At 30.4% G+C, this 17,321-nt stretch overlaps 1 protein-coding gene across 2 annotated transcripts; it reads right to left on the bottom strand.

Moving 5' to 3' along the window:
* Positions 1-4,982: 4,982 nt before the first annotated feature.
* On the bottom strand, positions 4,983-17,215 carry LOC124357323. Of its 2 annotated transcripts, none has more exons than XM_046809009.1 (6): positions 15,167-17,215; positions 14,775-14,864; positions 8,330-8,418; positions 7,618-7,732; positions 7,051-7,124; positions 4,983-5,103 (listed from the first exon to the last, which is right to left on the bottom strand). In XM_046809009.1, exons 2-6 carry the CDS (start codon positions 14,818-14,820, stop codon positions 5,068-5,070), a joined length of 360 nt encoding a protein of 119 aa, XP_046664965.1. In that variant the 5' UTR covers positions 14,821-14,864; positions 15,167-17,215; the 3' UTR covers positions 4,983-5,067. The 2 variants fall into 2 exon arrangements, with proteins under 2 accessions (XP_046664965.1, XP_046664964.1); XM_046809008.1 differs by having other exon boundaries at positions 14,775-14,859.
* Between the last annotated feature and the right edge of the window lie 106 nt (positions 17,216-17,321).

Genomic DNA, 17,321 nt, shown 5'->3' with positions numbered 1-17,321 from the left:
CACTGCATTTAATCATATAAGAACTTCTGCCTAGAGTGACAAGATATACAGGTGGTAGGTGTGTTGGATTGGGGACACCTCTTGCCAAGATCCCATAGTTGCAGCTACTATGAGAAGGCATAGTGAGCGGACACCATCTCAGTCAGATCTCCTTGGAAGAATGGAAGGCTTTCTTCGTTTCAGACTCTAGCAGCCAAAGCATACAGAGGATCACACATCCTCATGTTAAGGATTGCAAAACCTTTCAACTCTAAGGGAACCTTACACACTCCAACAATTATTTTCCAGAGTTAATTAGACCTATGGATCAACCTTTTTACCCCAAAAATTCCATTATTAGCAGTTACTTATGTGCCACTTCTGAACTGTGTTGCTTAAGTATGAGTGAGAATGTTGGTTATTTGCTGTATCCAGTATCCTTTACTCACAGATTTGAATCAGCTAGAAGTGAACTCTCCTGGGGAATAAATAAGACAAGTTGCGCACAGTCAGTCCGCTAGTATATTCAAACTGATCTAGAAGCAATTATTATATACTTCTTAGAGAAATCATATTATAACCTTTCATAATACCTTTTCATGTTCAAAGAATTATATTCTATAAAAGCTGGGATGTCTGAAAGATGCTGAATCTGAGATAGTGTGGGTCTGACTCTGTGTGAGTATGTATAAATTTGCAATCTTTTACATTTAATAATATTTTTACAATTGCGATACAATTTTAACTTGTGAGGAAATAATAAAGATATCATTATTATAATCTATATTTCGTGAAGAGTATTTCACTAGAAATAAATAAATACATATTTATGTAAGAAATAGAATATTTTTAAATAAGAAAATATATTTTTAAATTCTTTGTCAGGCAATGTATTCCAATTCTGTATTGTATCCTGTACCCTATATTGTAATGTATTGTATTCTGTATCCAATTCTTGTATTCCAAATTCTTGTGTATTCCAATCAATTTGGAAAGTTCCAAATTGTTTTTCAAAATTCTTCTAAAACACTTGAAATCCTTGACTCCTTTTTTAAAGGTTGGAGAAGGGCAGTCAGTAATTCCTACCTTTGTAAAGGTAAGAGTTTTTCAGTAACTCTTCAAGTTCTAAGTTGAGCATGGGAGGTCTTGTGATCTGGAGGATATAATTGTCAAAGATGTAACCTTGTTTTCAATTCTACCATGGGAATTGTACAGTCAGATTTATATTACATATACTACTAATTCACAAAGTATTTTGGATATTATATAACCCCTCCACCCTTAAGGAATTAAACAGCTATAATACTTAATATTCTGTACAGTCACTGTTCCCAATAAAAGGGCATCTGCATGACTGAGCTTGAATTTAACTCTTAAATAATGTAAGAGCTTCAAAAATGTTCTTGGGAACATTTGCAATCAGATCACGCAGACAAATTTGGGCTTGCTGTATTTAGATATGGTCAATAAAATAAATATGTAAAATCTTCTCTAATGCTCAGCGGACATTTTTTGGCATGAGCTTTCATAGAGATGGGAAGGAATATAATGTAAGTATAGCATGAAGATACTCACCACTATATTTTCATTATGATGTATCTACGAAAGTATCTACTTCCTATTAATTTGTAATAACATCATCTGAGGATGTTTTTTATAGACTTCAAAATCACCCCTCTCTACACCATAATGGAGATTGGGAGGCAACTTAAAACTTTTAAATAGTTTAATTCATTGAATAATGCTTTACATCAGTGGTTTTGAAAAAATTAACCTAACAATTCCATGAAACTGATTGATTTCTGAACACTCTTAACAAAAGTAGATACCTTTTAAACAAAAGTAACAATGATTGAATGTGGTCAACTAAGAAATTTCTGATTTGTACGTTTGGTCTTATTTTACAATAAGATTTGACATGTAGAGCTACTTTTAAATTCTTTTCATTTACAGTTAGAAACTCTTATTTTAGGAATATGGGTAAAAGATTTTTATTTCACCAAAATATTCCTGCTTGGATAATAAAAATTCACTGAAATAAATTTATATTTTCAAGAATTAGAACATAGAAATATAAAAAAAAACAAAAATAGAAATAGAAATGCAACAAAAATGTTATTTTAACAGCATTGGTCAGTATATCTGTGCATAAAGTATTAAGTAAAGACAATTTTTTGTTAGAAAAGCACATTTTACCTGGTCCTTATGATGGATTGTTTATCTACAAATAATTTCAACCAAAAAATTAAGATACCATTACTTGCAAGTTAAAATTTTAAACAACTTAAAATATTAAAGCTTTGAAAAATACCATAATCAAATAATTTATGTATTGTTATTTAGATTTTTGTTATATTATTAAAATATGATTTTAAAAATGTTTTAACCTATCAACCTGGATGTTTTAATGTATATGTAGTAACCTTATTTATACATGGTAACCTTATTAAACATATATACCATAATGTTTTTGAAATGTTGATTTCAAAATATTATTTTAAGACTGTTTCAATTTCATGATATTCAAGAAATGATTTTATTCTGATAAATTCTAAACATTTTGATAATTACTAAGAAACATTATTTATTTGGTTTGTCTGGGACATGCTTCAGTGAATTAGAGAAGTAAAATTCAATAATTAATTAATTCATTCCCAACTGAAAGTTAAAGAAAATATTTTATATCTTGGTTTAGTTTTGAAGGTGCAGTTAAAGCAAAAAACTTTGTCAATCTAACTTTTAATCACAGTGACTTTGGGGGTAAAGTTTGGTGTTACAAAGTTCCTTATAGCTTATCGCTAGCTTACTCTGATATCAGATATGTTTGATTCATGAAGAGTCAAAATAGTTGTTGAAATAATTACTCATTTAAACACGAATAATTTTTATTTCTGACACTGTTCTTACATAGAAAATATGTGTTTATGAATAAAATACACATAAAAAACATATTCTTAGGAACACGTTTATTTAATGTTAAATTTTCTATCACATTTTAAAATATTTAAGTTATGAATTTTTTAAATTTTTTCACCTAAAAAGTTTTAAATATCCTTTACTAAATACTCACAAAGTGAAATTGTGAAAATCTGCAGTCAAGAAAATTCCATTATCATTTACTTTTGTTAATTTTAAGTTTCTAGAAAAGTTTAGAAATTTGAAATTACATTTTAGTTAAAACCGTTTGATAATTTTGACTTTTGTTGCTGATCAGTTTACTTTACTTATAAATTATTATTTTAACTCTTGAAAAATAACATAGTTAGAAAGTTATTGATTCAACAAAATATTAGAAAAAAATTTAATTCTGTAATAATAGCATGATAAAAAGTAGTAAAATCAGAGTTTTATTTTACATATTTTAACAAATTGGAACAGTATAAAAAACCATATATTCTTAAACTATGCAATAAAAAAATTTATTCTAATTAAAACCATACGTAATATTCAAGATTCTATAATGTAAACATTAGAAAAGATTTGAATACAACAATTTGTGTAATAGATTAGAGACCTTTCCATTCCTTTTTAGGGACATAAAAAAACGCATGAAATGAATGGATTATGCCATTTATCAAATTTGAACTTTTTTATTGTACTCATAATTTGTTTTACTTCATTAAATATTTTCATTAAGTGGAAGTAATTATGCTCCGCATCGTCGGGAACACCCAGGGCAATAGGTGCTGTACGGTTACTTGGTTTTGCCCACACGAAATAGGTAGGTCTAGAAGCACCTATTTTACTCAGGAATTGGGTGAGGTAGCAGTCTACCTCACTGTGCCGCTCTTCCACTCAAGGTAGGACCTGCGGAATGAGCTTTGCAGTCCATCGTCCCCAGGATTCATGTTCCAACATCTCCTGCCATTTTCGATAAGTGCTGCGCCATTTTTAAAAGCAATCATCACCATGTCGCTGATAGATTGCCTTCCTCTCCCCTGCCAAGAGCTTGACTTGAATGATTACAGTGACCAACAGGACTACTGACTCAGAGACTGTGTAAACACGGAAGCAACTCTGAGTGCTGCTTGATGCTGCACTTGTCCAAGCCTCATCCAATATGCTTTGTTGTTCAGCACGTCTGCTCACACCTCAGCTCCGTACAGGAGAATGGTCTGGACTGGTCATCAGAAGTTTTCTATGGCTGGATCTGGTACCACAGACTCCCTAGTGGCCTTGTCTACAGTTCAGAAAATCTGGTTCCTCCAGGTCACCTCGACCATTATCCCTGCTTTTGACGACCTGAGTGGTCTGGAATGTCACCCACCCACGTGGACAGGTATGACAGTTTCTATCTCTTCTTGGTTAGGATCACGATCTCTGTCTTAGCTAGAGCCAGAGACAGGTTGTGATCTGCCATCAAGTTGTTCACAATGCGTATGACTTGGTTCAGCTTCAACTGGACCAGCTCGACAACTGGACATTTTGTGCAACGATCAAAACCACAATGTCATTGATGTACGCAGCTAAAACCAACTCATCCGGCATCACGGACCACAAAAGACTGTCATATGTAACATTTCAGAGATCCTGCACGGCGCTGGAGGTTGCAGCCATCGTAGCCATTCATAATATTTTAATCTGTGACTAGATGCATCCATATAATACATTTTATTTCTAATATTATATGGATAGTAATAACAAATCTCATGAATTTCAGGATTTACAACTTTCTATGATTTGTGTCTAAAAATGATTATGTCTATTTAATATTTTGAACATATTGCTGTTATATCTAGCTTTCAGATATATGATTTTTTTTTAATATTGAATTAAATAGACTTAAGACAATTGAAGGAGGAATGTGTATAATATAAACCCATTGCAATATTTGTAAGTACAAGGAAATGTACTTAATTACTTTTCATAGCAAATATTCCAGCTTGTAAAGAAATTTTATTTCCAAAACTTGATGCTAAAATTGTTTTTATTAACAAAATATTCAGTTCAGTAATTTAATCATTTAATACAGACAAGAATAGGTTACATTTTAAACCAAACAATTCTTACAACACAAATTAAAGTTTAATTTTATAATGTTCTTATAATTGATTGCACAACAGCTATGAATGTCTCTGCATGGATGAGTCATTTTCGTGGCTTATATGTGCGCTGACCAGGCTCCTAAAATGTTAAAAAATAAGAGTTAATACTGTTATAAAAAGTGAATGTATGAGAATATTGTAATATTTTGAAAATATTTATTTCTTTGGCAGTTGTATTGGTAACTATCATTTTGAGGCTAGTAAATAAAAAAAGGGTACCTTCAATGAGTGATACTTAGTACTGAACCACTCAGTAGTACACAGTAGAGCATCAACAATTATGCTGATTCTGAATGTTTTAACATATTCAGTTTCTCTTCCTCTTGTGCTAACAAAAATTGTCCAATCATGGAAGCTTTTCACTTGATATGATAGCAACTCACTATTACATTTCAAAGTATACATATTTGATGAATCTGATTGTTGATTACTAAATTTCAAAAATATGTTTGAATTTATATTGAATACCTTTTTAAGGTGGTGCAATTTATATACAGTGTATACACTGTACATTGATATACAGTTTGAATAATTAATTATTTCTTTATTTTCAAACAAAATTTAGGCTTCAGTTCTTTAATATGTCTTTTAAGAAGGGAGAAAATTGTTTTAATTATTCCTTGAGGAGTTGTAGCAATTCCAAACAGAATTTAAGGCATCTTATGATCAGAAAAACCGCTGGAGACAAGAAAATGAATTTTTACTATATTATATATATTTTGTATATATACATATACATATTTATCAAAAGATAACTAAAGAAAATCAATGTTTTATTGATAAAAGTAAATGACTATAAAGACATTAATTTGTATTTGAAAAATGCCATTAATTGTTAAAAAATACATGCCGTTTTTTAACCCATAACTCATTTACATTTTGTTAAAATTGACATTTTTTTAACTGTTTTTATTTGGGTCTGGATGCACAATCGCCTAAATTTCTTATTTTAAATGCACATTATATTTCTTTGGAATGAACAAAGTTTTTTATTCTAATTTTTCTGTCTTCGTGAAAGTTATCAGGGGTATGACTTTTTTTATTAAATATCCCAACTATAAATATTGCTACCCCCTAATAATACAGCAAACGATTGTAGTTTGAATGTAATGTAAATATAAGCATCTTTTGGGCTGCCAATTAGATGTAGCGGACCATTAGAGTGGTAACATTTGCTAAGGTGTCATCATAGGCCATTCCTCTGAGGAGGATCTTGTCAAAGATAATAAGGGAGAGAGTATAAGGTAGACAACACTGATGAAAAGTGAAATGCTGATCTGTGCTTGTCTAATCCAGAGTTAAAAAAACTGTGTTGTCTCTCACAAATTAAATTAATTCAAAACATTTTTATAAACTCGTGATTAATTTATTATTACTCATGATAATTACTGTGTAAGTAACTGCATCTGTTATCATGTACAAGCATTAACATGGATTATTTTTAAGTGATACAGAAAAACAGATATTTAAAAGACGAGTTAAATATATATTTATGAACGATATTTAAATGAACGTCTCTGGAGCAATGGCAATTTAAAGGCAGACATAGTAAATTCTATCTGGCATAACTGTGTTCCAGTAAGAACTTCATGTACTAACTATTTAATCTTGTCACTGATGACAGTAAATAAAAAAAGATATTAATGGAATATGATTAGGATAACTTAGCAGTTTCTAAGATTAATGTTTTATTTCTTTATATGAAAACACTAATTTAAAACACGTACAGTTACAAAATTCCCTCATTTCTTAAAAAAAAAGGTGCTGAGTATTGAAAAGTAGAATAATGGGAGAGGATGGAGGATTAATCCCTAAATCTCAATTTGTCAGTTTGGAGAAGAATGTGGTCAAAATTATAGGAAATTATGTTGTATGATTTAAGAATGGTTCTCTATATAGTTATTTATAAAAAATTATTATTTTCTTCCTTGTAGGTAATTTCAAAATATACATGCATGTACACTATACATTTTCTTTACCAAAAAAATACAAAATATAACTTTTTTTCTTAGACCTTTTTACTTACATTCAAAGGAGTGGCAGCTCTTCTGTAGAAACATTGCACAAATTTGTAACCTTTATCACAAGTTTCAGCAGAATCTGAAAAATTTTTACATTTTAAAATTACTTCTATTTTATTTTAGAATATAACATCTTATAATTACTACTAATTAGTTATAGTGTGAAATTTGTAAGTAAATTTTTGCCACTTTGAAATATTCATAACCTTTCTTACCAATCTGTTGGGTATTATGTGGGTTTTTTTCCATTCGAGTCAAAATTTCAATAATTGTTTTAGTGCAGCAGACAATCAGTAGACCTATTACTTATGATCAGTGAAATTTAAAGTATTACTAATAATTATTTTTTTTTTTTTACCAATAACTCGGCCATGTGGATTGTGGTGAATACTTGACAGATTTGCTGATTTTCTTTTACTGCTGACTAAATATGCTATTTTGAACTCTGGGAACAATGGATAGTAGCAGTATTCAAGAATATAATGTAATCATGCATGTAGTATAATATATAAATTACAACCCATCTTCCATATTAGAACTTTTTCTAATAAAATAAATATATCTGTACTCACTTTCTTGCAAGCAGAAGTTTAAATTTTGTTCTATAGAAGTTCTGAAACGAGATTGTGGAAGACTGTTCAAGAAAGGTTGCATTGATTGAACTTGAAAATTTCCTTGCTTGTCTATCTGTAGAAAAATAATTATAAACAACAAAACTAATCTATATCAAATAAAACATAATAAAGAGTTTAAAACTATAAGTTAAACAAATTCTTAGGAATATATATATATATATATATAACATATATTACTCCAAGAAACTTGAAATTGAACGCCATATTTAATGAACTGAGCAATAAGCTGAACTGAGCTTTATAGGCTATTTACCATATTACAACCGATTAAAGCGTGTTTTACAGTTAATAAGACTTTCTAACTGTTGGCATAAAAGTTTTATTAAGGTCTTCAATATTTTTTTTATTTTCAAAATTAATTTTGTATAGTGATATGTATTCTTTTGAATAAGGAGATATGGTATCATAATTTATAGAGAATCGATCATCCAATGTAATTGATAAAGATAACTACTACATAAACATACTAGATTGAGGTGTCTAATCCAGTACTATATTTGTTGTGTACTTCATGGTCTTTGAGACTATTAACTATTTCCGTTAAGTATATTAGATAGTGACGTTGCGCTCTGTAATTGCATTATTGGGAGGGAATAACAGTTTTTTATTGTTTTTCTACAGTACAGTATAACATTAGTTAGTACCTTACCAGATTGTATTGGTATAGAAGGCACATTGTGAAGCATTTGCTGTTGTGGCTAGTCATCTCAGGATTTGTCAGGAATGTTGCTCCTAAACCTAAGAACAATTCATTCATGACTACCTAATTTTAAACTAACAACTACTGAAAAACTAGAATATTTTCATTAATACTATATGTTTTTTTTTATATAACAGTAGCTTTAATTTGGTTGCAAAATATCCATAATATTTAATTTTGTAAATGACATTATTATTAAATGACTACTATTCTAATAAAATTGTCAGGCACAATATTGATTTTTATTCTATAAACCTTTATACGACTTCCATTAGGGAACAGGGAGCTGGTTACTGATCATTAATAAACTATGGAGACTGAGAAAATAGAGCTACTAAAGAACGATTACCACAGTTTTTGAACTGTTACCAATTAAGTTTATACTTATGTACATGAGTACGGTTAAAAAATTAAAAATACACATTTTTATAAAAATTATAAACCTAGAGTACGTACAAAAATTATTATTACAAAAATATACGTACATCTTGAGAATGTAATGTAATAGCATTATCTACCTTCCAAATCTTTTACTAAACCTATAATATATAACTTTTGCTTTATTTATTTAATTTTTCCATTGATATTAAAATCAACATTATTGAAATAAAAAATAATAGTTTTACAATAACTAATGCTGTTATAAGAAACAGTGTTTATTCACTAGCTTATTCTGCATAGAAATACAATCCATTTACCAATCAACTCAGCAAAAACAGTTCCAGCCCCAGATTTTATATCTTTGTAAATTCAAAAACATTCTTACCTCAAAGAACTGAGGGCCTCAGTTGCTTGGTTTCCAGCAATTAGAGGTCATTGGTGGACAAAGAAGTAGCTCTTTATGCATTTTTGGATATAAAGGGCGCCTTTGATAACACCTCTGTAGACTCAATATGCCTTTACAGAGGGAATATACCTCGTCACTCTTTAGTAGATCAGAATGATATAGTCCAGCTATAGAGTAACAATTGACTTGGTGGTGGTCTGTTACTGTAAAAGAAGTTAAAGGTTGTCCACAGGAGTCCTATCGCCTCTTCTGGGGTGCATGGTTGCTGATGGTCAACTGACTTTGGTTGATAAAGGCTTCAATATACACAGATGTTCAGATGAACATACAGTAAAATTTTAGTAAGGGGTAAGTAGACATGAGGTTCTATTAATTGAACTCATACAGGAAGCCTGGAATCTAATATGGAAATGGAGTGCAAAGGAGGGACTGAGTATCAACCCTTCCAGAATCACTATGGTTCCGTTCCGTTCGCGCAATGGAGAAAACTTAATTTACACTCTCTGTCCTTAGGAGTTACTAGTGTTCTCTAGTGAAGTCAAATATCTGGTTGTAGTGCTTAACAAAAAGCTGACATGGAACTTGCACTTGAAGTCACTACAGCATCGAGCAACGGTTACTCTCCATACCAGCAGATAGTTCTGTAGTAAAACTATGGGTATTAGACATGTGATGGGTATGAGACCCAAGATAGTTGTGTGGCTCTACAAGACCATTGTAAGGCCTATAATTAAGTATGGATTTCTTGTTTGGTGGCCAAAGATGCAGGAAAAATAGCAATTGCTGAAGTCCATGGCATTCAGCACCTAGCTTATCTATGTATTAATGGATTTATGTGCTCCAGTCTCACTTATCAGTTCTGGGAGCCTTGTACGGACTGCCCCCTACATATTTACTTCCAGGGTGAGGCAGCCCTTAGTGCTGTAAGACTGCTTAAGGGACAAATCCAAGGAAGCCAAAAGACTTTGATGAGCATCAAATATAATGAACAATTTGAAAACTCCACATGTACTCATATATTGCTTGGACAGTAGTCAAAACAATTACACTTTGATCACCCTATCAAGGTGACCATACTATAGGCACAAAGAATGGCAACAGGGCCTTTTTGAATACCACCTGTTTGAGAGGGTACTCTGAATTAGAGATATATAGCTTCTGCAGCAATTCTAGGGAGAGTGCTATACACATCATTTGTGATTATAAAGCTATGGCCTGATTTCATGAAGAAATCTCTACAATTTTTCTTATAGTTTAAAATTAACCATAGTTTTTAATTAAGTAATATACTTTGTTACTATCGCTGTATTGATATGGTCAGGGGGAATATAATTTGTTTTAGCCTACTCTACAGGACCAGCGACTGCTAAAAATGACAAAATATTTGTAGCAATCCAACAACCTCTCATGAAGCCATGCTCATCCATATCACCGAGATCCATATCCTTTTATCCCCATAGGGATAAGCTATAAATCAAATACAGGCACAAAAACATATGACATATTTGATAATAAACACCATTGATATAATAATTATTATTAATACTATTAATTCCACAGGCTGAACAAGTTTTTAGGTACTTGATGACAGACTGGATAGTGTCAACCTATATCAGTGAATGTAAGTGTTGGATATATTCACCTTCTTAAGTTCATGTCAAATGTGCTCTTCATTAAAATATTGATATACAGAAGTGAAATGATATCCATCAGTTCCAATACTGTCATTGATATTGACAGCTGAGACACAGAGGGAACCTTTCCTTAACTGGTTAATGTAATTCCGGACTTGACTCCTGGAATATAGAGTCCATATTCTTCTGAATAGATCCAAAAACATTTGATGTCGAAGAAGCTGAAAAGAAACTTTTTTCATTGTTTTGACATCATATACTGTACAACTAGACTACAAAATCAAGTGTGATATATAGAAGAAGAGGTGTTATCATTGTCTCATCAGGTGCACAGTTGGTAGGTAAGTATGGTAGGTTTAGTTTTCAAATTGTTTTCAACATCCTAGATGGAATCTGCATCATTCCAGTTCTACTTATAATGCTCTTCATATGTCTGAATATAATGTATACTGGATAAATAATTCCATTCTGTTTAAATGTTCTATGATGAGAATACTTCCACTTAGGAAAAGATGTCAAATTGACAGAAAATCACTCAGAGCATCAAATTCTTTCTCTCCCATTCATGGGTATATCTTTATACTCAGTCTTTATACTCTTAAAACTCAATATACACAATAATTGCTGCGTTCTAACATTTTCCACTTCTGTATATGTTGTCTTTTTCGCTTCAGCTGTACTATTTAAAAAAATTTAAAGGAAACTCACCAGTCCAATTTTAATGCATATTTTAGCTCTATTTCACCTTCCACTCAGTGCAGCATTAGAAATCTGACACTAAAATATTGACTCCTGGGGTCTGAAGTCCATGTCTGTCTGAAGAGATGCATAAAAGTCAGTGATGAAGACATTCAAAACAAACTCTTTGCATCATTTCAACATCAGAGATACATAGACCACAAAAGATCTCTGTCTGGTTTTCCCACCAGTCTCCTAATAAGTCTCCTGATAAATAGGTGTTAGATTTCAGACACTGCACTGAACAGAAGATGAAATGGAACTATTATTCATATTGAATCAGCTTTTCCCTCCATAGCTATATTATTTTAGTCCAGTTATTAGATTTTCATCTTACAACTAGTATTACAAACTCAAATTTTCACAGAATGAATAGTGGTACAATTCCTATACAGGAGAATTCTTCAGCCAACTGACACCATAAATGAAGCGGAAGGTAACACAGAAATATAGGAATATTCATCAAAGCCCAGATCTTTAATCTTCCTCTGAACCCCACAAAAATATATTTTTTTATATTTCTCAATTTATATTTGACACAGGAATCTTTGGTATCTATATAAAATTATTTTAGTTAACAGCAATAGGTATCAACCGCCACCATTTTTGTCAACTGAGTAGTACATTTTTATCTTGGGGTCCAGTGTACCCCTGTGCGCCATTTCAGGTTGAGTTTTCTTCATCTTCTGTAATGTGTATATCTGGTAGCGTTCACATTTTTGTGGTTATTTGTAAAGTATATTAGGATTGTACTGCATATTTTTTTGTTTATTCTAAAACTACAAAATGAGCAAACCAGACTACACAATTATAAGACTGTTAGAGAATATACATAGTAACGACAATAACAATGACTTTAGTGGTGACAGAATGACGACTCTGATACCGGGCACATATCACATATTAAGTGGAATTAAAAAAAAATATTAGTCAACCAAATAGAGTATAATTTTTTTGTTACCTACATATATTTTTTTTAATATTTTCATCGTCAAAGTTTGCCCAAGTTTGTGATTTATTTAAAGTTTGTAATTTTAGTAATAAAATAAATATATTTATAGATTTATTCTACATACATTCATCATGTTGTATACTGTATATTTTCTTACATAAAACTTTTAGACAATTAATAAATATAGCCTTATTCCAAAAATAGACAACAAAACAAAATCAACAAACAATAGCATTCTTCAAAGAAACTATACCGTAGTTCTTTTATTTATTATTTTCAACTAGGTAGTATATTAGTACTCTCACATACATTAAGAGTCTACAGAAACAAACAAACCTATTTTCAATGCAGTTTACTTATAATTTATATTGTTTAAGCAACTTTTTTAATGGGGTCCAGTAGACTCATGTGTGCCTGTTGAAGGACAATAATACATGTATGCCCTTTGAAGGCTAAGGTCACCCATCGTGAAAATATTAGGCCTATATATTTCATCAAATCTATCTATATTTTTTCAAAAATGTTCCATAAAAGTATTGAGTTTAAACTGGTGATATTAACTCAAATATTACCCAGCTAGAAAGTAATAGTATTCAACACAAGGACAATTATTCTTCAGTTAACTGGTGCTATATACGAGTAGATGTTTATCTCAAGAGCAGGATGAATCATTCTTCTCTGTCCAGTGTAACAATCCAGGGTAAACATTGACCTGGGATGATCGTAGTTTGTAAAGGTGGACATGTTGAACTCAGTGGAGATGTGACATTTAAGTAATGCCAAAATCTTAAAAAAGATAACCTATTCTAATGTTTTAGGCACAATCCCTTAGCACTATGGAGCAACCAAGTTTTCTACACATGGTAATGTAGCTGTGGTGGGAAAGGTTTATTCAATGTGAATGTTGAGTTTAGCTCAGTTAGTCAAGGAATTTTTGTTTTATATCTTCAGACAAACATGGCTCCAGATTCCAGGAGTCAAGTATGTGACAGTGTCAGATTCCAGACGCTGCACTAAGAGGAAGGTGAACTCAAGTTAAACTCAAAATTTAGTATTTTGTTTTTTAATTCTTTGCTTATTCAATGTAGAGTTGATGTAACTGAAATTAATGAACCTATATAGGTAGCAAATGCTTTAAATAAGCTTTTTGTTAATTTCAAACAAAAATATTGTTCATTAATTATAATGTATTATATGTCAAATACATTCCAGTTTCTCCAATATTACCAATATGAATACTACATCATAAAAATTCTTCTGCTATTCAAAGCTTAATTTTTTTAACCCATAGTTATTGATGGGATTTCATTGTGGCTGATCAAGGTATGCTCAAGACATTGTTGAATCATTAACTAAATTAAGAAATATTCCTTTTAAACAGGAGTTTTTCTTGGAACTCTAAAATATGCTAAAGTTAACCCAATATTCAAAAATAGATATTATATGGAAAGCTACAAGCTACTGTCTTGCTTCTAATTAACCTCTATTTAGCAAAATTTTTGAAACATTAATTTTCAATTAAGTTGTTAGGATATCTAGAGAAAATATAAAATCTTATTAATGTTTCAATTCAGGTTCAGGAAAGAAAAGTCAGCCATTGATAATGCATGACTCTTATTGTAGTTAATAAATTAGTTAAACAATTGGAAAAAGGGCAAAATACAATTGGCATCTTCCTAGATCAATCCAAAACGTTAAATTATGTAAATAAATCATCAGATCCTTTTGATCATTCTTCAATACTGAAACAATTTTTGTTGTCCAGAGAATTCTACATAGTGAACGAGTTTATTGAACATAATATTGTATAAATAACTAAATTCAAAATTTAAGATGTACATTTTTTTAATTGAAACATTATTTTTATATCTACAAGGTTATACTTAAATCTGTTTATTTTTCAATATTAAGTTAGTAGAAAAAACCTATAAATTGAAACATTACTGTATTAAATTATTAACATTGGTTTACATAACTTAATGTTGTAATATCAATAAAATGGTTAAATATGTTTTCAGGGATAAAATGCTAATAATCTTATGTTAAGAGGTTAAATATTCAACAAAAAGGAGTTGTATTTATTGTTATAGTTTTATATGTAATTCCTCTTTGGCTTCCCATATATCTACACCAAGTACATGGACAATAATATATCTAGTCTCTAAATAGGCTTTGTTACCAACAACCAATTAGCCTATTATTGTTGCTCTTAGTCTTGACAATTCCAAAAATAACTTAACAAATCTGAAGCTTTCAGAATTACTAAATAACAAACCAACTCACCTCCTGGACTATTATATTCATTAGAACACTTTTTAAGAGCTTCCATAAATGTTTTCTTGAATGTCCTTTGGGTTACCTGTTGACTCTGCGCTGCGGAAAAACAACACAAAATATAACCAAGCCTGTTGCATCAAAATCCCATCTGTTTCTTTTTTTGCCAATATTAACAATTTGCATACTTGCTGGTATACTAACATTCACTTTATTGTTATAAAACACAACTTTTCAGAAATTTACCATGAACAAATTGTCAGAAATAAAGTTAAAATTTGTTTTTCTTTTATTAAAATAATATACTCTATAGAAAACCAGTAAATGATTTATGGAACACAATCTATTTAAAGTAAACATTTCCTGATAAACAATTAAGAGGTGTTTTGTATTGTGCTTACCACAGCTTGCAGTACAAACAATGTAATAAGGGTGCCAACGATGAGGATATTTTTCCTGGACATTGTGCCTGGTTGGCCTGGCCCATACTGGCAGGTCTCACAGGAAACAATGTCTATCTGATAGCCTTCATAAGTGAATATCATTCACTGATTGTTGATCATTTCAGCACCATGGCATATTATCAGCATGAAAATTACGCCAATGAAGTTTTCAATACATACAGAACAAACTTTGATTATTACTTATGGTATTTATTTTGCCCCACAATGTAAAGTATGAACAAGAGTATACCTTACATTATAAAGTTTAATCATTTAAAGTGATTGCTCCTCAGTGATTCAGTCTCTTGTCTCAAAATGTTATTTTTATTTCAATTCAAATATCTTTATTGCTACATTTCCATCTTACATCAATAGCAAAGATGCAGAACTGATGACATTGTCAAGTCATTATCTTACCTAAGTCTTAAAAGTAAATGCAGTTTTAGCAATTAACTTCTGCAAATTAAAAAATAAACATAATTAATTATAATATAGTCTAAATACATTCAGCTACGAGTATGATTAAAAACCTTGATAATACTACAAAATACTTTATCATGAAAGTAAGTCATTACTGATTCTTTAAATTAATTTATATTACTTATAGATTGTATTCAGGTGAATTATTGTACTACGTTGTCGCAGAATAATGAGATGACTAAAAACTGGATTGAGTATTTAAATTCAGTTCTGTGTCATGTTGAATGTGCTTGTTTTGATTTTTTTCATGTATGATTCTTTTTAGCACATATTTTTAAATCAAAGTAGCTTGTGTAAAGATCATATACAAATATGTAAACAACAACACAGTTAAATATAAAATAAATTGTATTTATAAAAGTGAATGTCTTTTAGTATGATGGTGTGATAGTTAGTATGATAATTTAAATAAGTGCTCAGTATTGTAGCACATGATAGTGGTGGATCAATTTAAAAAAAGTGTAAGTACTCATTCTAAGACGGTAAATTATTTTCCAAAATTTGAGAATACAAAGTTTTTTCCTGATATATCTCAGATGTTCTTACGCTATAACAGTGTTCACAGAGTAAAACTGTTTTTTTTTCATTAATGAACTGTGTGTGCAGTTTCTTATCTGACAGATACTTCATAAGATCATAAATCAATAAATGAACAAGAAATTCTTCATAGATTATCACTTTTGTATTTTGGGTGCTATGCAAAACACACAAGAGATAATATTAACAAAATTATAATTAACTTATTATTTTGATACAGATAATAACAGTTTAAAAATTATTTTACCTACTTTTTCATGTAATATTGCTATCCATGTCATCAATGGTTTGTAATAAATTAACTGATAAATTTGTTTAGAATTAAGATTAAATAAGTACAGTGAATTATTTTTGTAAACCTGATACATCATTCTAGTGCTTTAAAACACAATTATAATGTTTCCCATTACAATCAACCTCAACAACGATACGTACAAACATATTTTTATAACCTTCTCCAATCATGATTTTCCTTAACATCCAAAACAAATACAACTTTTTTTATAATAAGCAACAAATATTTCAGAAATTGATTCCGGGCTTCTAAATTGAAACAAAAAATATCTCAATGTGCATATTTCCAAAAACTATTTGAGACAGTACATTTAAATTGACTACACATTTAATTAGATTAGTTACCCGTTATTATACAAAATATGAAAACACTATTCTCATACGGAATATAAAATTCTACAATCAAGGTTTTAATTTATTTCTACGTGAATTGGAAAATGAAGTTTTTTGTTTTACTATTCATGTACATTACTTTTTGAAACTCCAGCAACAAGGGATGAGTTTCCACTGGAATGTTTGGTGAGGATTTATGTCTATTAATGGATTTGCTGACTCATTAACTACCTGGATACACGGTAATCAAAAATACTGCCTTGTGCATCCTTCTAGCTTTGCTATAAATATTTTCCATTCTCTCATCCCTTGACCGTAACATTATAATTGCTCAACAAACATCTAGCCTGAAAACTGAACAATCAAGGGTAAAATGTAAAGTAGTTTTTCCAGACCTTAGTAACCTTAAAAACTAATTTTTTTTCATGGATTTTAACCCTATTATAAAAACTTCTTTTTTAATTTCCTA

Source organism: Homalodisca vitripennis, chromosome 3, assembly GCF_021130785.1.
Source record: "Homalodisca vitripennis isolate AUS2020 chromosome 3, UT_GWSS_2.1, whole genome shotgun sequence".
Classification (NCBI taxonomy): Eukaryota; Metazoa; Arthropoda; class Insecta; order Hemiptera; family Cicadellidae; genus Homalodisca; species Homalodisca vitripennis.
This window is presented reverse-complemented; position numbering and strand designations above follow the sequence as displayed.

Excerpts from the sequence above, each read along its gene's own strand:
- LOC124357323 (XM_046809008.1), bottom strand. The coding sequence starts at position 15,310 with ATGATATTCACTTATGAAGGCTATCAGATAGACATTGTTTCCTGTGAG. Across the intron at positions 8,419-14,774 it reads TGAATATAATAGTCCAGGAG|GTTTAGGAGCAACATTCCTG; the intron begins GTGAGTTGGTTT and ends AATTGTTCTTAG. Across the intron at positions 7,125-7,617 it reads AAACTTCTGCTTGCAAGAAA|ATTCTGCTGAAACTTGTGAT; the intron begins GTGAGTACAGAT and ends AAAATTTTTCAG.